At 35.2% G+C, this 22,519-nt stretch overlaps 1 protein-coding gene across 1 annotated transcript in view; it reads left to right on the top strand.

Moving 5' to 3' along the window:
• The window catches only part of LOC126979443 (collagen alpha-1(XVIII) chain-like), a 297,501-nt gene that overhangs the window by 130,947 nt on the left and 144,035 nt on the right, over positions 1-22,519 (top strand). Inside the window, exon 3 of the mRNA XM_050828757.1 lies at positions 1,791-2,338. Coding sequence (XP_050684714.1) covers positions 1,791-2,338 — 548 coding nt within the window. The remainder of the gene's footprint in view (positions 1-1,790; positions 2,339-22,519) is intronic.

The raw sequence follows: 22,519 nt of genomic DNA on the forward strand, positions 1-22,519 counted from the left end.
GAATCTATTTCAGTCTTAATGCGAGAGTAAATTTTAGTATCGTCAGCATACATAAGAAACTTTGCAAACTGGAAACAGTCGCCAATATCACATAAGTAGGGGAAATATAATAATAGTCCCAAAATTGACCCTTGCGGAACTCCAGAAGGAACATCCACAAGGTCAGAACGATGCCAGCCAAGACTACAGCTTGCGAATGATTGTACAGGTAAGACACCATCATCACAACGAAGAAGATCACCACGGATCCCAAGTTCCTGCAACTGAATTATTGAAGTAAAACTTCTTTAGGCGTGATACAAGTTACAATATTTTTCTGACAAAAGTAACGTTAGTACTTAAAGTCAATTGAAACAATTTTTAACCATTATAATTTAATGGTTTAAAAAATTATTTCAAATTGCTCAGTAATACTGACACGAGAGTAGGTCAGGGATTGGAAATAATACTCCGCTTTTAGGAACGAGTCTTTATTTGCGTTCACTTTTTCTAAACTTGCACTTCGCCGGTCTGCCGCTGCTCCTCTTGTGTACCTTCAACGCGTCACACCGCACCGAACACTATGTCTCTTCTATCTTCTTCTTCTTGGAACACTTCCACTTTTCACTACTTCTTCTTTTCTTCCTCTTCTTCTTTACACTTTCGATTCAGAACTAGAACTGCCGTAGGCCACGGCAATTAGTACGGCTTAATATATACCCCCGGATCTGTTCCATTTACAAAACGATTCTCCCATTCCATCTTTAAATTTAAAATGTACTAGAAAATTCTTTTAACTATTTTTATCCTGCTTACACATTTTCCACCCCTTTTATTCTGTTCGATTTGATCCTGAACTTACTAGAAATTTCCATTAACTTTACAAAACCCAAAAAACTCCATACACTGGTATCATACAGGTGTATCGAAACCGGGTCTACAGCGTCTAAAGTAAACACTTTTACGCTAAAGCTACGAGTATTGCTGACGGAGCTGTTAAAATTATCAATGTCTTGAAGTTTGACAACTACGCGACAGTATAATACATATTTTTTTATTGACTAATGACTTTTGTAAGTACGATATCTCAAAACTTTAATTGTACGTTGCTGCACGATATGACGGTTGACAACTCTCTTTATATAGGTACGTCGAAGCGTTGCTACGCGACAAACTTTCCGAAAATGTCCAAGTGTATTTGTTCTGTAACAACTTTGTCATAAATAATAAATAAAAGTTCTCATTCTGACGTTTACGACATTTGTTAATTTTTTTCGTCCATCGGACAGGTAAAAGGTCCGAGGCCATAGAGCCAAATTCTTTAATATTCAATAATAACGTTATATTGATATGTGTGATATTAATAATTTAATTATTTTTATTCAAATATTTATTAATAACACGGCTCTGATTAATGTAAGTATATATTTAATGGTATAAATTAAATCTTCTTGTCTTTCAACTTTTTAACAATATTTGTTATATACTGGATCTCCTAGAATAAGTGGGACAAACAAGGGCAAACGAAAATAGCATATTTTGTCTATGAGCTTTCAGATAAGAATAAAAAGTATATATATGTATTTGTTAATTATTCCGATAAGTTAATTATAATTAAATTTTACTTCAATCGCGCATAAAGATTACACGCAAACACTTTTTTTTTTCAGTACATTTTAAAAACTGGGCAATGAAACGTTATGTAATATTATTATACTAGAACCGCATTATATTTTAAATCAATATAAAATATTTACTCGTGTGGAGGTCTTTCAAAGCAATTCCCTTAGATGTAATTTTACTTGTTTCAGATATACCGGAATACGACCTGCTCCACGCGATCGGCGTTCCATTTAGCAATCCAAAAACGCAATACTTCGACGAAGGCCTCGATGGATTTCCGGCTTATGGACTTAAGCCCGGATCCGACATAAAATCTCCGTATAGACTGTTTATGCCTGAGAAGTTGTACGCCGAATTCTCTATCACTGCAACTGTCCGACCAGCGAATAAAGATGGCGGGTTTCTCTTCTCCGTCGTAAACCCTTTAGAAACTGTAGTCCAATTGGGAGTTCAATTGATACAATCGGGACCTGGATTGACAAATATATCATTACTTTATACCGATGCTAATGCTTACGCCTTGTCGCAAACTATCGCGTCATTCGTCGTACCATCTTTTGCTAAGAAATGGACGAGGTTTGGGCTGAGAGTCTCAATGGAAAATGTGACGTTGTTTTTAAATTGTTTAGAATTTGATTCAGTTTTAGTGAAGAGGAACCCGACTGAATTAGTCTTTGATTCGGCATCAACTCTGTATGTTGGACAGGCAGGACCACTTATAAAGGGCGCGTTTCACGTGAGTACAATAATTTATTTGTACATTCATTTTTACTACAGTTAATTATGTTTTTTGTATGTTTTAATTTGTGAAACATCAATATTTAAAGTTGTGTTATAATAATAAGTAATAGTTATAATAATGCTGACAAATTATTGACCGTAAATGTATCGTTATATTATTTGATATCAAGTTAAATTAAGGATTTCAATGTTACCACGGAGTAGGGATAGATACTTACGTATTAAGTGTTACTAAGACTATGTAGGACTGGACAAATTAGCTACGCTGTTATTACAAAAAAGAATTTAATCATGGCTTGGACACGTGTTTTGTTAGACTGTGACCTAACTATAAAAACATCAGTGACCTAACAATAACGACGTTTAAAATAGAGTTTATCTCTTTCTATTACAAAACAGTGTTTAACTAGTGTTTAAATAAAACGTCGTTAAACATAACATAAACTGAAGTGAACAGGAAAAAATATAGGAATGGAACGCAATTTTTGTCAGCTGTCATCTATATGTCATCATATTATAATCTAAATTTTCCATATAATTATGATCTATACGTTAGACCTTAGACAAGCTTCGACTAATGTTTAAATAAAAGCAATGTCTAATGATTGATAATCGCTAAACAATAGAAAAACACAGATTTGTAATAGAACTTTTTTAAAACAAGTGTTTAACACATGTTTAACATTTTTGTAATAACACAGTAGATGTTTTCGATTCTTACTATATCTAAAATCTTAACAGTTATTCTTGTTAAGCTCATCGTCGATAAATAGGCATGAGGTTTGATTTAAAAATATATTTATTCACAACTAAATAATGCTTATAATTACAATAGTTAATATAATCAATGACATGAAGTAAAACTTCATGGAAGTGATACTTCCATGATGTTTTGTATATTCTTATCACTAATCAGTAATCAGTTTTACCAGTGGGAGGCTCTTTTGCATAGGATGCCGGCTAGATTATGGGTACCACAACGGCGCCTATTTCTAGCGTGAAGCAGTTATGTGTAAAAATCAGTATGTCTCGGCCTGAAGGGCGCCGTAGCTAGTGAAATTACTGAGCAAATGAGTCTTAACATCTTACGTCTCAAGGTGACGAGCGCAATTGTAGTGCTGCTCAGAATTTTTGGGTTTTTCAAGAAACCTGAGCGGCACTGCACTGTTATGGGCCGGGTGTATAGCTGAACGCCCTGCTAGTCTCGTCCCTTATTTTCATAAAAAAGCCCCATTTTTCACAAAAATGCTACGGGTACTATTTCATTCTTCAACTCAGATTTTTTTAAATAAAGAGAGAACCTCTTTTGTGAATTGAATAGAGAGCGGAGTTGTTTTATTTAAAAGTAAAACACTCACGTTCATCGATTAAAATACTTTGATTTAAGCACGTTGCAAATATTATTAAGCTTACTACAATTGAAAGTTTTATATACTGATCTTGAACTAAACCTATATCTTATGCAAGGAAACTTATACGTACTCAAACAGCACATAATTTAATAACGATATCCATTACGGGCTCAGTGGGTTTTCTATTTGCTTGGGAGTTAAGCAAACTTAGTATCGTTTCCGTCCAACTACTTCACGTAGTAACGTGTAACGTGTTAACTAACCTCCTGGTAATTGCAATGTTTTATTTGCAGAATGAGTATCAATGTGAGGTACTTATTGATGGATAGTAATACGATCTTAGCAAAATTTGATACGCAGTAGAAAGCCCTCCAAACTACCCTCATTTTTAATCTACATTAAAATAGGTATTTTAAAAGGGGAGAAATTTTCGATTGAGCTAAAAAAAAGGCAAAATATGTTGCACTACTTGACAATTTCTAGATGCAGTCATAACTTTAACTGTTAACCGTTACAGTCCTTTTCCGCCGGTTAAAGCTATTGCTGATGTTAAAAAAAACTACGTTTAAAAATTCCGACTTCAAAAACTGAAAAGTATCAAATAACTAAAAAATTTATTTAATACACCTTTACCTTTAATATTAATAAAATGCTATTATTTAAATGTGCTACCTATTGATAGGTTTTAAGTCGGTGCCAAGCCCTAAACAAAATAAAACATAATATTATGAACAGCTTACTTACTGTAATTATTAACGCTGTCTGGCCACGCGTGTCGTGGGTTTTTTTGTTCTAGATGAAGCTATCCTGCGCAAAGTCACTCGTGGCGAGTGTATGTACTTACATTTGGCTAGGCACCGACTTCAAGGCTATCAAAATGTAGCACATACAAATAATAGTATTTCATTAATATTAAAGGTGGTGTATTTAATTAAATTTTTAGTTATTTGATACTTTTCAGTTTTAGAAGTCGCTTTTTTTAAACGTAGTTTATTTTTTATTTTTTACTTTAAAGTGTCAGCCAATAATTAGGTATAATATTATAATCAACCTGAATGAAAACTCCTAAAAAAGCTGTACACAAAAACAATTATATCATCGAGGTAAACAGAAATTTTCATAATAAATGTTCATAAAATGAAAACTACTGGGATAAACTATGTAAATTTTTATGGAACCAAATGGCATCTATTCTGCATCGAACTATAGAAAAATTACGTAAATCGGATCATAAATCTCAGATTAATCGGTGTACATACACAAAAAAAATACCGATTGAATTGATAACCTCCTCCTTTTTGAAGTCGGTTAAAAAGCTAAACAGCGACGCCTAAAAAGCTTTAAATAAATACTCGATTGACTTGATATTTCACTTTTTTATATTAACTTTAGCTTTGCCAAGGAATACAATGGTGCAAGAGATTCCGCAGTCTATGTTAAACTCAGCGTTACTGTTAACGTTAAATTTGACTTGAACCTTAACAATAACAGCTAATATGATCATACTAAAGTGCTCATATTTAGATAATCATGTTTGAAATTATTAAATTTTTCTTGCAAATCTTTTTCGTACATATAGTTTCAATATAATTACATAAATCTATCTATCTTTATATATAAAAATGAATTGCTGTTCGTTAGTATCGCTAAAACTCGAGAACGGCTGGACCGATTTGGTTAATTTTGGTCTTGAATTATTTTTGAAGTCCAGAGAAGGTTTAAAAGGTGAATAAATAGGAAAATGCTGCTAAATTAAATAAAAACAACAAAATTGTTTTTCCTTTGATGTGTCCATACAAAATTTCTATGAGAGAATTTATTGACGCACGGTTTGACAGTTCTGCTGTGAAACAATTTCATTACGACAGCAGGGTGCATATTTTACGAAGTAATTATTGATGTTATGATATATTACTGACAAATTCATATAAAAACATTATTTTATTTATTATATACAGAACAACGTCTGTCGGGTCAGCTAGTATATAATAAAATTAGTATCCGTATCTTATTGAACTTGGATTTTGCTAAGTAACCATGTAAAGCTTATGTGAACATATAGGAATTATGGAGAAAATTTGCGGTCAACAGCCTCATTAAGTAACAAATCTAAATCGGATGCTACAAGATATTAATCGGAGATTACATGACGCTCAAAATCCATATTTTCCTAACCTCAACTGCAGTTCAAAGCACGGTGGTAATATAATTTAGGATTTCCAACAGCACGTAGCATAATCTAGAGACAAATAAATCAGCTATAAAGCCCCTAAGCACCTTACACTTCATCCCTCTGCACGTCGGATTACAGGTAAACTTCAAACTGTGAGATGGCATTTGCATATCGGATTATGAAAATTTTGCATAACTGCTTCGGTGAAGACGTAACTTAATAAACTATATATTGAGTTTAATGATGCATTCCGAAAGTAAACAAAATCAATCAAATAAATACAAAGTAACAGACTATTGAAATTTTGTAGTTGGGCTTTCTATCGCAATCTATCTCGATGTAGTAATGGAGTGCTTGTCCCCACGTTGATGTATGGAAGTGAGAGTTGGGTATGGCAGAAAAGGAATGAAAGCAGAATTAACGCAGTTGAGATGCGATTACTGCGAAGTATGTGTGGGGTGAGTTCTGAAAAAACGAAATGCGCGAAGCACCCGGAACCGTCGAGCATGTATGAAAAGAGTAGTGAATGTAGAGAAAGCGCGTGAGGTTTGTAACGATAGAAGCAAGTGGCATTCTATTGTCTCCAGCCTACCCCGACGGGAACAAAGCGTAAATATGTGTGTGTATATGTAGCACAGACTTCCAATATACTAGCGTATAGCATAACAATTTACTGTAAGTAATCAATTTTGACTGAAAAGTCGTAAGAAGTGAGCCACGCTTGGCATCAGCTCCTTAGCTTATTAGCTAACACGCACACATTGACAAATCAAAATTGATCACGTATTATCGGGTTGTCAGTTCTTCTTTACGCTAGTATATTATATAAGTCTAAGCCCTAAGGTATAAAGCTATTCAAATTGAAATTCAAATATTTTTATTCAAAATAGGATTTAAAATCACTTATTGAACATCAAAAACTACCAACCATTCAAAAGAGACTGCCTCAGACCTGAGAAGAATGGGCGCAAGAAACTCAGCGGGCTTTTTTTTAAATATAAAATATGGATTACAATGTAATATCGTACAATAAACATTTATAATTAAAGAGCCTGAGGGTGTTCGCTTTATTCCCAGTCCGTGGTGTCATTAAGAAAATCGTTTATGCTATAATAACCTTTCCCACACAAACGTTTTTTAACAATTCTTTTAAATTTCGTAACACATTTGTTTTGTACATTTTATGGGATCATATTGTAGAAGCATATACATCGCCCAACAAAAGACTTACTAACTCGACCCAACCGAGTAGTAGGCATAACAAGTTTATGTATGTTCCTCGTGTTAACATTATGAATATCACAGTTTCTAGAAAATTCCTCAATGTGCTTATGAACATACAGATTATCAAAAATGTATTGAGAAGCAACAGTCAAAATGTTTATTTCTATAAATTTTTCTCTTAATGATTCTTTAGGACCTAGGTTATAAATCGCGCGAATAGCCCTCTTCTGCAGCACAAAGATAGTATTAATATCGGCCGCACTGCCCCATAACAATATACCATAGGACATAATACTATGGAAATAACTAAAGTATACTAATCTCGCCGTATCTATGTCAGTTAACCGTCTAATTTTCTTAACTGCATATGCTGCAGAACTAAGCCTATTCGCCAATCCTTCAATATGGGAGCCCCACTGCAATTTGGAATCAAGAGTAATGCCAAGAAATACAGCAGATTCCACTGGTTTTACCACCTCTCCATTAAATAAAATATTTGCATCTACGTTTTATGACTATTTAACAATAAGTTAGTGGCGCTAAACCAGTACACGATGTTAGATTAGAGCATTGTTTACTTCGTCATATAAAACTTGGCTTCGTTTCACTTTGAATATAAGTGAAGTGTCATCCGCAAACAATACCACCTTGGGTTTTTTTCTACAAGGTTAGGTAGATCATTTATATAAATTAGGAAGAGGAAGGGTCCAAGAATAGACCCTTGTGGTACCCCCATACCGAGAGGAGTCCCAGGAGATGCTATGTATACCTAGAAGTTTTTATTTCTGGATATTTCTGTCTAATAATAAACATTTAAGCCTTTGTAACGAAATCATTTATTAAAACAGAACAATGCTTATAACTATCATATTAAATTTCCAATACTATGATTACATTTAATTAAAACTGTCATTAAGGGACAGTGTACTAATAATACTGGCAACATTTCTGCGTTGGATAGATAGTCTGCTTCGTTGACCGAAATAGCTGTCAGCGCTTGGGTTTCCAGTAGCCCTATTGAGGTACGTAGTACTGTGGACATTCTCCGCGCCTCTAGGCCCCACGGGCCAACTGTCTCGACTCAATGAGACCGACATATTTACGACGTATGTTGTCTTCGGCAGTCAAAGCAGCAGCCCCAGCACCAACTGACGAAACTTGGACATGAAAAAGAAGCCAGAGTGTTGACGCAAGTCGCGTGAGACACCAGCGCCGTTCCCCGTTCCCAAGCCACCGGTAATTCCGCCAGGACGTTTGCAATCGTAAAAGCCATTTGGCTCTTAAGTAGCTGGTATATTAAGAGCAGCAAATTCCCTGCGAATGACTTCATTAATGGTGGCGTGACGACTGATGCTGCCGATTTTAGGCAGTATTAGCCGGTGACGCCCCAGATAATTTACCTACACGCCACACCAGCATTGATGTCGTTCATTTAATTTTATACCTTGACGCATTATATCTATGTCATATTGTCACATAGCATCCCAATCAGCGCAGAAGGGAACGCTTGAACCCAAAAGACCGTTTCATTTTGTGGCACGGCCAAAAGACTTGGCTACTGGCTACGCACTATGAACAGGAAATGGAAACGCGCGCTGGCAAGGCTACGTACGAAACTATACGAGTACCCAAACCACCAGGCCGTATCGCTAAAGAGGCGTGAGACCCTTATTACTATTTTGTTATTTAATCGATTTAATTAGTGTTTTCATCATTTTATTTGTCATTAAATCTAGTTTCAAAAATGAATGAATTATATATAAATATTTCATTTCATTCAAATACTAATAGTTAGGGTAAGATTGGCTCGATTTGAATCGCTTGGGCTTTGAGCTATCAATCGGAAAAAAAATACAATTAAAAATCCTTAACTACACAAAAACTCAATACATTAATATATTATGCAACAGGGTCCACTGAAATCAAATCCGCTAGCTATTTCTTCTAAAGCTAAATAGGTAAATAAAATAGAACGAAATGTAAACTTAACTTATTTATTTATGTATATAAGTTATTTCCGGAGAACGCAATCTCACGTTATTGCACTGTGATATGAAGTAAACGTGTCTGTGTCATCAAATATGCACGTCCCAGGAATTGAACGAGGCTTGATCTCCTTGTAGAGCCTGCAGGGCTTAACTACTCAGACAGCAATATAGAAAGGGGTGCCGAAATTACCTTCGTAAACTGGGAAAGTATTTGCTGAGGGATATTGTTATGATGTCGGAGAAAATACCAGCGTATTTTATTTGATTGATAAAACGTATTACATTATTATGTATGTGATCAACGCGCCATATACTCTCTTGTGAGTTGTTACAACAGAGGAATAATATACGAATTAGAAATCCGAAAAAAATATTGGTACGTGGCGGGCTATATTGAACCGAGGGCTCGAGATGACGTCAACGATTCTAGCTATTGCGACACCGATCCTTTTTTATCTATTTCCGTTTAGTCATTAATAACCTAAATACTTAAAGCTACTTTTTTTTCTAGAGAAATAACACGAAAGTTTTTAGTCATGAACGATAGTGTACGTGGCTATGTGTAATTAACCCCACACATATTTAATAAGAAACATACTGCTTATTAATTAATACTAACTAAACAGTGATTAGATGTATTAAAAGCTATCATTACGAAAAAGTATACTAAAAATACGGGCAGCATTTCCTCCATGGATATCCTGATCCGTTGGCCGAAATAGCTGCTAACGCTTTGGTTTCCAGAGGCGCGGAGAATGTGCAAGGTAATTGAATGGCATAAAAATATTTTAACAAAAAAAAAACATCCGACTTCAAACACACTATTCCAAAACAATAGATATAATATTCACTAAAAAGTATGAAAATTATTGAGTATTTTTATACTATCTAATTAATTAATGTAACACTAGTAACGATATTTGCTATTTTTGGAATCGGTGTCCTCCCACCGCGGCCGCGCTCTCGCCTCCTCACGTCGCGCGTCGCACTCAAGCACATCTCACTGTATCAGCACTAACAAACCTACCTTGGCTGACACCGACTCCAAAAATAACAATAATGGTATTTGATTAATTAACTAGATTGTATAAAAATACGCAAATATTTTCATACTTTTTAGTGCATATTATATCTATTGTTTTGGAATAGTGTTTTGAAGTCGGTTGTTTTTTTGTTAAAATATTTTTATTTTTAGATTTTCAGTGAATCTGAACTACATTAACTAATAATTTGTCTAAATTTGTGTTGACTTCCAAAATTTTGCAATGCAGCAATGATCGTAAGCGCATTGAAATAATTATTACAGACAGTTAGAAATTCTGGCACAGATCGCACCCTTACTTACTTACTATACGTCATTATGGAGTTCCATTAATCGTCATATTTGACTACGACAATTACTTGACCATAACGACGTTACGGCAGGTGACTCAAATATCCGGATAGCATAAAAAATGTATGGCCTAGAATCGTTAATGTGATCCTAAAAATTGATGTTCCGTTACTTTGTCATGGATGCCATAATCAAAACCTAACCAAACACTCACCAAACTTTCTTTGAAGTATAACCTTTCCAATAAAAAAAGAATATCGAAATCGGTTGGCGCGATGTTCAGTTATTCGTAAATTTGTCGCGCACATACTTATTTAATTATATATTTTTATTAAAACGGTTACAACACCAATTACATTACTCAAGCAATTCTTATAGCAAAATAAAGACTTTTATGGTTTTCACATGGTTGCCATAGTCAGTTCTGAACCAAATTACAATGAGACCACACGCAACGCATTAGCTTTCAAATAAAAAAAAATATCACAATCGGTTCACCTAGTCCAAAGTTTTGAGGTAACAAACATAAAAAAAACGAATTGAGAACCTCCTCCTTTTTTGAAGTCGGTTAAAAAGGCATTTATTTTCTCAAAATGAATTCTTTAGAATTCTTTTCATTTCATTCATAGATGGCATTTCTAATATTCTAGATACTACCGCTTCGAAAACAAATGGCGCTCTGAGAGAGAAGAAGGGACGCGAAAAACTCTCTCAGCATTCTTTTTTTGCGCTCTTTTCAATAAAATATACAATATTGTACTGTGATTGCTATTGCTATAAAATAATCATAATCTAGTCCCAGGCAATTCCTTATTTCTAGTGTTATAATAATCAAAGGTTTCATTAAGAGCAAAATGGTGACGATTTTTGTGAACGTTTATTAAATTTTCATAAATGTACTGACAATTAAACTTTCTACGCGCCTTAATAGGGTTACATGACTACTAATATAAAAATTATACTCAACAACTAAACTAAATGCTGTCCAATATCTTTATTATAAAATCCGCAAATGATTCGGTCCCATCTCTAATCATGCTAGCCTATCTCCAGACTAATATCCCTCGTGTTAAATGTTGAACTTAGCTTGTTTTTGAATCGATAGCAATCTGCAAAGCTAAACTTCGCTCATGTATTCAAAGTTCATCTCATAATATTTATATTGATGAGTTCGTAGTTCACGATAGTTCTCAACTTTGATGCGTTTGGTGCTGTTCAAAATAATACTGGATGTTGCAGTGATTAATCTACATCAAGTTATTTTAGCTGTTTTACATTGTGTTAACCTAACCTTTTTTTTTTTTTATACGTGTGGAAACCCCCACGGGCCGTCACCCCACCGGGGTTTTCGGTAGGGTGGTGTGTCGGAATCGAACCGACTAAAACCACACGGTGTGCCATACCACGCCTTGATAGGAGGAGTCCGGGAACGGCGTTATTAACACATCCGGTACTCCTCCTGGCGTGTGTCCGCGTGGGTGCGGGCACCATCTTCTATATAACTCTCAATTAGGCGGCGTCCAGGTACACGCGGACGTCGCCCCTTCGCGGCTGACCATTAAGGCGGGTGGATGGGTAAACCCGTCCCGTCCACCCGCGGCCACACTCAGGGCGGCATGAAGCGTATGTAAGCGCCCCTCCGCCGCCCGGTTCGCCGGCGACGGATACGGTCCGAGTGGACATCGTCCTCCCGAGCCCGCTCCGCCACCTCCTTCTGCGAGATGACATCCTCGCAGAAGGTCGCGACCGCGGTAAAATGCCTTTCGCTGCCGGCCATGAAGCGTATGACGGCCGGCAGCGAGAGATCCTCTCCAATGACTGCAGTGAGGGCCCGGCGTTGCATTGCCCAAGCTGGGCATGCTGCCAGCGTATGCTGAGCCGAGTCCTCACAGCAGTCGCAGTGGTGACAGGCGGGGCTCGGTTCCCTCCTAGCGACCAAATACAGGTACTTTCCGAAGCAACCATGCCCAGAAAGCACCTGCGTCAGTCGGAAGGAAAGAGCCCCGTGCTGACGCCCTGCCCACTCGACAATGACCGGCTGGAGCGCCTCCACGACGGCAAATCCAGCACGTGGAGCCTCCAGCCGGGACGACCATCGAGCTAGGATGGCTCGGCGGGCGGCCTTTCGCCACTCGCATACCTCTTCGGGCGGGGGCCGTCTGCCGCTACCCGCCCGAAATTCAGCCGTCCACCGATAAACTTCGGCGAGCACCTCCGCTTCCAAGTCCCACGGGGGCGTTCCGGCCAACGCGCACGCTGCCTCCGTCGACACGGTGCGGTAACCGCGTATGACTCTAACCACCATTACCCGCTGAGGGCGCCGTAGGCGCGCCCTATTCTGGGCGGTTAGAGCCGCCGCCCACACCGGTGCACCGTACAGTGCCATTGACCGAACAACCCCCGTGTATAGCCGTGTCGTAGCGACGCTGGGTCCGCCCAAATTGGACAGAAGTCGCCCAAGGGCGGACGCAGCGTCAACCAGCCTTGGTGAAAGCTGGCGGAAGTGCTCGTCGAAGAGCCATCTACCGTCAAGGATCAGGCCCAGATATTTTATGTGGGCCTGAACCGGTACGAGGACCGAATTCACCTCTATTGAGGCCCCGGATGGCGGACCATGACGAGGCCCGTGGAATAAAAGGGCCTCAGGTTTATCCAAAGCCACCCGTAAGCCCAACGCCTCGATGCGCCCGACCACTTGAGAGACACCTCTGGTAGCCAGGCACGCCGCCTCTTGAAAGTTTTTCCCCCGGGCCGTGACCAAGGTGTCATCTGCATAGCAGATGACCCCCAGCCCCGGGGGAAAATCCCCTCGAAGGACCCAGTCGTACCCCATGTTCCACAGGAATGGTCCTAGAACAGACCCCTGTGGCACACCGCACGACATGGGCCGATGTCTAAGCAATCCATCTCGGTCCTCGTACATGACGGTACGCTCCTCTAAATAGTCTGCCACCAGCCGCCTCAGGTACTGCGGCACTCCGTGATAAAGGAGTGCTTCCCTAATGCAGCTGAACGGCAGACTATTGAATGCGTTGGCGATGTCCAACGACACTAATGTTGTGCCTACCTATAATTTAAGTACATTTAAACTATTTTATTATATTTGTTTAATTCTTAGTGCATAAGTTAATAAATTGTATTTAGTTGGTAAGCCTTTATAAATAAATAAATAGAAACCGCCAACAGCACGCCTCCGACCTAACCTAACCTAACCTTACCTAACGATTTTTACCATATGATCAGTGATCATACTGACATAATATATGTGTCGAGATGATGAGGTGCACTAGACTTGAGAGTGATACTACATGTAGGGCAGGAGGTGGCGATTTTTAAAGCGGAGCGCGCGGCAAAGAATTGAAACTGAATTGAATATATAAATGTTTATTATGTTATTAAAATTATTTATTAGTGGGTTATTATAAAAATTACGGCCAGACCTGCTCCAAGACCTCCAGACTTATTATTATGTCTAAATGATTGGAGAGCCTGGCAATGATAGTACAATTTTGTATATTAATTTATTAAAAAGAGCGCAAAAAAGAATGCTGGGAGAGTTTCTTGCTCCGCTTCTTCTCTCTCAGAGCGCCATTAGTTTCCGAAGTGGTAATAATATCTAGTTTATTTGAAATGGCATCAAAAAGAGTTCTAGAAGAATCAATTTTGAGAAAATAAATGGCTTTTAAGCCTTTTATTGAGCGCTAAAATATGTGTCGGTTAGAAATAGTGTCTCGCTCTCTTTAGGGCCCTTCCCGATCCTATCTATCGTTACGAGAACATTGTAGAAAAGTATGTTAATTCATCAAACACCTACCGCCTGTTTATGATAAGCAAGAGAAAACAATAACATTAAAGGTAAAATTGTGTGTAGAAATTCCATAAAATCTCGTCCAGAAAATACTTAATTTTGATTAATTCTTACAAGTTCGTGAAATAAATGTTATCCATATAATATTTAGATCTCCATTACATGCGCGAGGTTTATATCGGAATGTTTTCTTTACTTTTACAATTTATGAGTACATTAGGATCGGCTTAAGTTCAGGTAAAGTTTCAAAAAAGCTAATATTTCGAGGGTTATACGGAATTTGTAGTTGTTTGCTATTCACAATAAAGGATAATAATATATAGATTAAGTCTTTATACAAACATTATCGTGTATGAGCTCTTTTATGAAGATAGTTAAAAATAAGACAGTAATAACTTACATTTGACATATATTCTGGTCTTTTGTTATAACTGGATGGATATTGCATATAACTGGATTCTTCTTACAGCATTAAGCGCAACATCGTGTTGATAATTTACCGTGTAATAAGCTTCTAATGCAAAAGATTTTAATATAAGTTTTAATATCTAACTATCTCGAAGCTATCATAAATCACAAGCAATTTGATCTTAACACAATAATCTAATTGTTATAGTTTGTAGTCAGTTGACTTCTAAATATTTGGCAGAGTAGAACGAAGGATTTAGACTAGAGATCACTTTCAGTCTAGACCGGTCTGTTGTGTAAGCGCACACGTGCTATATTTTACTAATCTGGAAACATTATCAGTGACAGATGTCATTATGGTGTTGACATTGAAAATGGCGCGAAACATGTGCGCGGAGTTGGTTTATGTTTGACACTTGAGTTGTATGTGCTAAAGCAGTGATTATTTTATGTTTAACATTAAATAACCATTTAAAATTTATTCGGATAGTAAAATTATCTCCTATAAAATTTTGTTGTTTGCTTATGTTCGTAGCATTATGGAGTACGCCTCACCGATCTGTTCCCCATCGTATATTACTTACATATCTTAATTAGAGTCTATTCAGCGGTTCTTTACACATCGCCTAAATTACGTTCTACGAAGATAGGACGTATACGAGAATAGACTTACATATTTTGGTCTACTTGCTCTTGAAGATAGACTGAAAGTAGCAGACATGAAATTATTATTCGATGTGGTTAACTCTGCAATAGATTGTTCGCTTCTGACCGGACGGATTGGAATATGGGCCAGTACAGCACATACACGGACATTGGCCAGCCGCGTACTAACTATAGGAGACATTCTGTTCTGCACGGGATAGTAAATTTATACGAAAAAAAAAATTTTTTAAAGATATTGACATTTTTTTCATCAGCCGTAATAAATTTATTAACTCAGTGATCGAACACATGTCCCAAGCAGAGAACGATGCCCATAAGACTGAACACTACACACTACTCAACATATTCATACACACTACACGCATATCTATTTAATAATAATGTATCACATGCACACGTTACTCAGGACTTCTTCTTCTTTTTTATATTATTGCAATTTATTTACAAGCGTTATTATTTCATTATAATTTAACCTGCCAAACTTTGTCAAAGGTGATACATGTATATAGTTAATAGTATTGATTTGTAGAATAGAAATGCTGTAAAGTTTGCTTAATTAATTAAATAGTAATGAGGACTTCGTAATGTAAATTCAAATTTGAATATATTTTTCCAAGACTGGATTTAGCATGACATGGGATTCATTCATACAAAATGTTTCAAATAATTTTATTTACTTATGTACAATATTATTCACATTTTTTTATAACTTTATCCTTTCCTCTTTCATCACTAATATTATATTGTTAAAAAAGATTATAAGTTAAGGGTATGCTTTCTTAAGTCAAGGTAAATCTTTTGTCGGTGGATGATTATATTAGCGAAAATAAGCAAAACAAATGAAATTCAAAAGCATTATTAAAATAATCTTTATTGTTAATTTATCTTTAATTATTAATGATACCATAGATTTGGAATGGAGCGACCGCTATTAGGCGATAAATTTTTATCATGACGAAATTTTAGTATAAAATGGCGGTTCTCAGAGTTTTATGCACCCGTTCTTCTCAGATCTTAGATTAAATAGGTGATTTAAAATCATATTTTGAATAATATTAATATAATAATGAATATGAATTTGAATCGATCGATAATTTATTAGGTTTAAAAGTATTATTTCCTCTAGGGACTAAACTACACATACCTAAAGACGTTTTAATATTATTTAAACATGAGTCAAGCATGGAAGGTTAGCCTACATTATAATTGTTTCCCAGAAATAACAAAGGAACTTATTCTTATATTCGCACAAACTTAAAAATGTTCAATGGTATTTTTTAAGTTAATAGCCTCCTTGCCAATGCTCTAAATATAAAAAAGCTTATGGAAAATAATGAATAACTAAGAAAAATCTGTTTTGCAAAACCAATGAACACGAAAGATAATTTATGATATTCTGTGAAAATAACATACAAATTTTTAAATACGTTTTGTTTATTTAAGATTTCACAAAGCGTACGTTAGGGTAACCATCACCTAGACACTCAAAGTTTAACTCCTATAAATCCTTTGTGAGGGATAGTTTGAATTTTACCTGTACACACATTCCTTCTAAACTATTTTGGCCCAAAGTTGGGACGAGGGTCTTCAAAGAGATTACGGGTGACACGTTACATAGCTACGTGTCATTGCGGAAGTTTGAGGGAAACTTTACCGTATATTAATTTGCGTGTAAATTAATGTTTAATTAATTGTGCTTACCAACTATGTCATTGTCATCTTTGTGTGTTTAAACATTAAAAACACCAATACCAATAAGCTCTATAATATTAAAAATATTATTTTTTCAAGTTTTTTGTTAAATAATTTTTAATAGTATGTTTTTATTGATGTGGTTGTATCTACGAGTACTACCTGACCCGACAGACGTTGTTCTGTACATAATAATAACTGTTTTTTTATGAATTTGTCAGTAATATTCATAGCATCAAGAATTATTTCGTAAATTATGCTCCCTGGAATTATAATGAAATTGTTTAACAGCAGAATTGTCAAAGAGTGAGTCAATATATTCTCTCATAGAAAATATGTCTAGACAAAACAAATATTGGAAATAAAAATAATTATGAGTCCCAAATCGAAATAAATACTATACTATCTCTCAAGTTGGACTAAACTGCTCTCCATGAAGTAATCCCCATTAAAATTCGTTTTTAAGTAAGGAGTTCTCTGGAAACACACATCAGGACACTGGGTTTATGAATATAAAGATTTAACGGAATTTTTGAACGTGATTTTCAACCACTTCAACCCGCGGATTAATTTGAGACTTTCAAACTTATCACAAACCGATAACTGTCCCTTTTATTTTATAAAGATCATCACGTGAATCTGTGATTTAGTCAACTTTTCATTGCTATAAAATGATCATAGTATTCAGACTAAAACAACAAAATTAAAAAAAAGTAAAAATAAATTTATGGAAAACTATACTATAGAGTTAGGGCCATTTTAGATTCCCTATAACTTCGATGTGGATAATATTAGAAGCATTGAATTTTCAGTTAGTAATCGAAAATTGTCACCCACTGACTGGCTTACTGGCCGATCATCAAAAGTCTAAGGCACTTATAGCAGATATAGACACTTCAAATTTAGAATAGAATTAGTATTTAGTGTACTACTACTAAAAACTAAAATATTTTTCAGTTTTAGTCCAGATTTCCAGATACACGAACTGCATTTAAATAACTTTGTTATCCCTATAAAATACATGAGATAACAAAGTTATTTATGCAGTTGGTGTTTGTGTTACAAGTTCACATCTAATTGATGTGGACTTTGGAAGTATTAAGGTGCAGGAATTCTTAGTCAGTGAATGCCATAGACTAAGAAGCATTTGCCATCCAGATTAGTGAAAAAATGCAACATCAAAGCCTCCGAGAAGAAAACCATAGAAACATTGACCGGCTTTGAGGAAAAACGGAAAAGAAAAAGCTAAAGACTACCTACAAATATGAGAAAAGCTCCTAAGGCAGACAGTGGGTTTTAAAAAAATCCTGCTGTTAGTATTCAAGAAGTATAACGTACTGGAAATAATTAACGTTGGATTATCTACAAAAAGAAATGAGATGCCATTAAGAACATCACTTGTAAAAAAACCAAGTCTCGCAACTAAGTTCTTCCACCGTAAAAAGTTGTGAGATCCATGACTACATTAGTATTGTTACGTGTTAGGGTTCGAAGGATTTGGAGAGAAAGACCTGCTGACTCTTTTGAAGCCTTTTAGACGATTCATGTAAATTATATAAATTACCAAAAATCTTATTTTGCAAATTGAAAAATGGAATATTTTTTTCAAATTAATGTATTGTCATCGGTCATCGATAAATCTACGAAGTTTGAACAATATAATAACGTATATATCATACCATTAAAAAGTTCCAGCGATACAACTTGCATCTAAAAATATTAAACATCACTTAAAAGGAATGCAAATAAATATTACATTAATTGCAAAACAGAGATGAGTACCACTGCGGCGATTCTGATAACGAGGTCAGCTCTGCAGACTAAGCGACGCCATTTTATTGGCTAACAAGCGGTTGTGAACCTTTTTTGTGCCTTTGCCAATATTAAGAAAATCACACTTTCATTTCATACAGTCCTCGAGCACGATGTTATTGTATTTACTTTTTGTTGCTACATGACGTTATCATAAAGTTATAAATAGTATTTTTTTTAGGAAATAATAGAATGACATCCGTACATTAGTGGTATTAAACTTTTATTATGTACTTGAATATATCTGTGTCTAGAAAGTCACCAACATAGCCCAAATGATTGCAAAATTAAAGTGGCAGGGGGCAGGGCACATAGTTCCACGGACAGATGGCCGTTAGGGCAGTAAAAGTCCTCGATTGGCGACCACGTACCGGAAGATGCAGTGTTGGTAGGCCCCGAACAAGATGAACAGACGATCTGGTTAAGATCGCCGGAATACGCGCAGTAACGATCGTCGTGCAATACTTTGGAAGAGGCCTTTGTCCAGCAGTGAACGTCTATCGGCCGATGATGATATCTGTGTCATAAGTGCCTAGACAAGAAGAAAACTATTGAATACATAATAAACTCTCTTATCTCAGTTGAACTAATAGATTTTTCAAAAATGTTAGATTGTTTCTGTTTTACTAATTACTGTCCGATTTGGGTTCGTACGAATTTTGCTACTTTTGCTTAATTCCAATAGTTAATAATTTCAATTATCAGCCTTATCTGGTTGATCTAGGTATTATGAAGATTTGTTTTTTGTCTGTGATTTCTTATGCCTACACATCATTATTGTTTAATGAATAAGTAAAGCCTATCTCATTAATTATAAATGATTGAAATGATGTAAGGCATTAATTTTAAGTTACTAGAGTTTACCGATTGAATGCAAATGGATAAATATTATAAGTGAATTTATGTGGATTTTGATAACTATGTAGTTTGTAATGGACTTTCATTAGGAGCTTGAATTCAAAAATAAGGCTATCGCCATAGCTTAAAGTTACATGCAAAAATAGTCAATAGGCAAAAGAAAAGAAATTTAAACTCATTATTATATAGCAATTTCCATGAAAAACTTCATTCTAGACTTGAAATATCTGTTCTTTGAACCATCTTATCATATCAAAGTTGTACTATATCCATATACATAAATACAGATTGCAGTTTTTTTTTGGAGGAGAGCACTTTTTGATTTTTTTTTCTTAGAAACTTATGTCGGTTGACATCGTAGTTGACATATACAATCATAATAATTATAAATTGTAATTATACTATTTATTCTTTTCTTTAAAATTTATGATTGAATTTATGGTTATGCCAAAGGTTTTTAGCACCCCCAAAGTTCAGCAAAAGAGTTAGTCCTGTAATTGATCCAAACACAAAAAGTTTCTGAAAGAGATGTAGTTTTACGTTTTTTCAAAACAAACTAAGTACTTTAAAAGTCTTGAAAACTTTTTGAAACATCCCTAACCTTATAAATTATTATAAAATGCTGATGTTATTGTGAGATTATTAACATTTATAAATTTAGTCTAAACAAATAGCAGGATAATATAATGTTAAATAAATTAGTTATGAAAGTGAGCAATTGTAAGTTTCCGCCTTATTTTAAGGGTTTTATGTAAAGCGCTGTTTTTTGCCCATCCGTTTCTTTATCTTACAGCGTAAATGAAAACAATAAAAGTTAGTTAAAAATTACATAATATAATGATATATCTTGTAAGTTGGCACGGATTACTTCTCGTGCGAATGCGACTTAAATTTTCACCGGTTTTGATACTCTCGCTTGGAGTAAAACCAATCAATAGTAATTCCTTTACTTTTAATTCAATATATTTTATGAAGTCCCAATGTATTTTTTGCCCTGATCACTGATACAAGAATTGCTTGTTTAAATATATAATCTTTAAACGAGCAATTCTTGTAAATATATAAACTGAATATCGGAAACGGTTCCAAAGATTTTCATAAAATTTAGTATACAAAGGATTTCGGATGCTATAAATCAATCTATCTAGGTTTCAATTTAAAAAATGTAGTTTTATCCATGTTTTATTGAGAAACAGCTACAATAACTACATACAAAGGTAAATTTCTCCACAACATAACATACATCTAATTTTTTCTAATATTGAGACACTTTTTACACAAATTATCTTGCCCCAAGTTAAGCATATATAGCCTGTGTTATGGGTTACAAGACAATGATATATTTAATACAATATACTTACTTAAACATACATAAATTCATTTAAACATACATAAATACATTTAAACATCCATGACTCGGAAACATAATATAAATGCTTAGTAGGTAGGATCGCTAACCACTCGGCTATACAGGTCGTCAAAACAAACAAGACTATAATAGCTCAGATGGGACATTGGGTGATCCGGAAAGCAGAAGACCCCGGTTCGAATCCAGATGTCCTATTAGTTTTAATCTTTGTTCAAGTTTTGTAAATTCTTAAATGTCCGGATATTTATAATTATGTCTTCGAGGCTGTAGCTCAAATGAACTTAAGAATCAATATAAATATCTGCTCTTGTCAGCTTACACATTTAGGTCCAATTTCCTTATACATATTTACCGAAGACTTGTGTAAAGACTGCCAGATAACGAGGTCAGAATCTCGACTAGACGTCGCGTCGCCAACAATATCGACTTAAAAGCTGATGTTGCCAGATTCTAGTTGTGATTTCGTAAGCGTTGTGTACGGAACGCCTTTAACTACTGGCGCGAAGATTCGTTAGGCCTGTGACTATTTTGAATACGTAAACAATAAGTGTAAAATCAGTATTCTTAGCTTAGTTTTAGATTTTACAGTGAAATTGTACCTGATAATTACGGATTACGAAAAGTGCAAAGAATGAAGTGATTTTTTAACAATAGTATATTGTACACTCATGGCCATTTTATAGAGCATTTAGTATTAAAAATATCCCTAATTAGCAGCAAAAATATAATTTCCTGCTCAAAATTCCGATTTTCTTCGAGTCATTATATATTTCCTTAAAGTTTTATGCATATTGATAATGATTTGCCAAAGGTTGTGCTTATGAGTTTGATCAGTGTCAAACTAAGTTTGAATCATGTCATCGTGACGGCATAACTGTTTTTGACCGGATAATAATCATGGGTTGCATATATTAGTACAAATACTATCGTTGCAGAATCAAGATTATTACACAATAGAATGTATACGCAATCCATAAATAAAAATGACTTATAAAAATTTTTGTAACAATTTAATTGAATAAAGATTAATTAGAATCTTAATTTTGCGTCTGCAAAATCCAAGGAATTAGATTGACCTTAATTTTAACGATCGCACTTATACAAAATGGAAATTGTAGAGTAGGGTAGCGAAGTAAGTACCCTCTTAAAAGAAACCTTCTGAAGAATTATCAATTTAGATCTAGAATTTCTATATTCAGGACAAAAAATATATGACGTTTTTTAACATTTAATTAGATGGTTCATTTCATTAGTATTTATTGCAAAATTTTTTAAACCGTTTTTTAGTATATTGTCCAATACAGAAAAAATACGTAACATTTTAAAACTTGCACTAATAGCTCACGGGTTTATCCGGGTACAGGGAGCCATTGATTTCATAAAACCTATTCTTTTTTCAGGAAGTATCTTTTAAAGCGTGTTTTGATTTTCGTGTTATTTATGTCCATTTCTTGCAGCTCTTTGGACAGTTCTCTTCCCATATTTGTAATTAT

The sequence above is a fragment of the Leptidea sinapis genome, chromosome 1 (genome assembly GCF_905404315.1).
Source record: "Leptidea sinapis chromosome 1, ilLepSina1.1, whole genome shotgun sequence".
Classification (NCBI taxonomy): Eukaryota; Metazoa; Arthropoda; class Insecta; order Lepidoptera; family Pieridae; genus Leptidea; species Leptidea sinapis.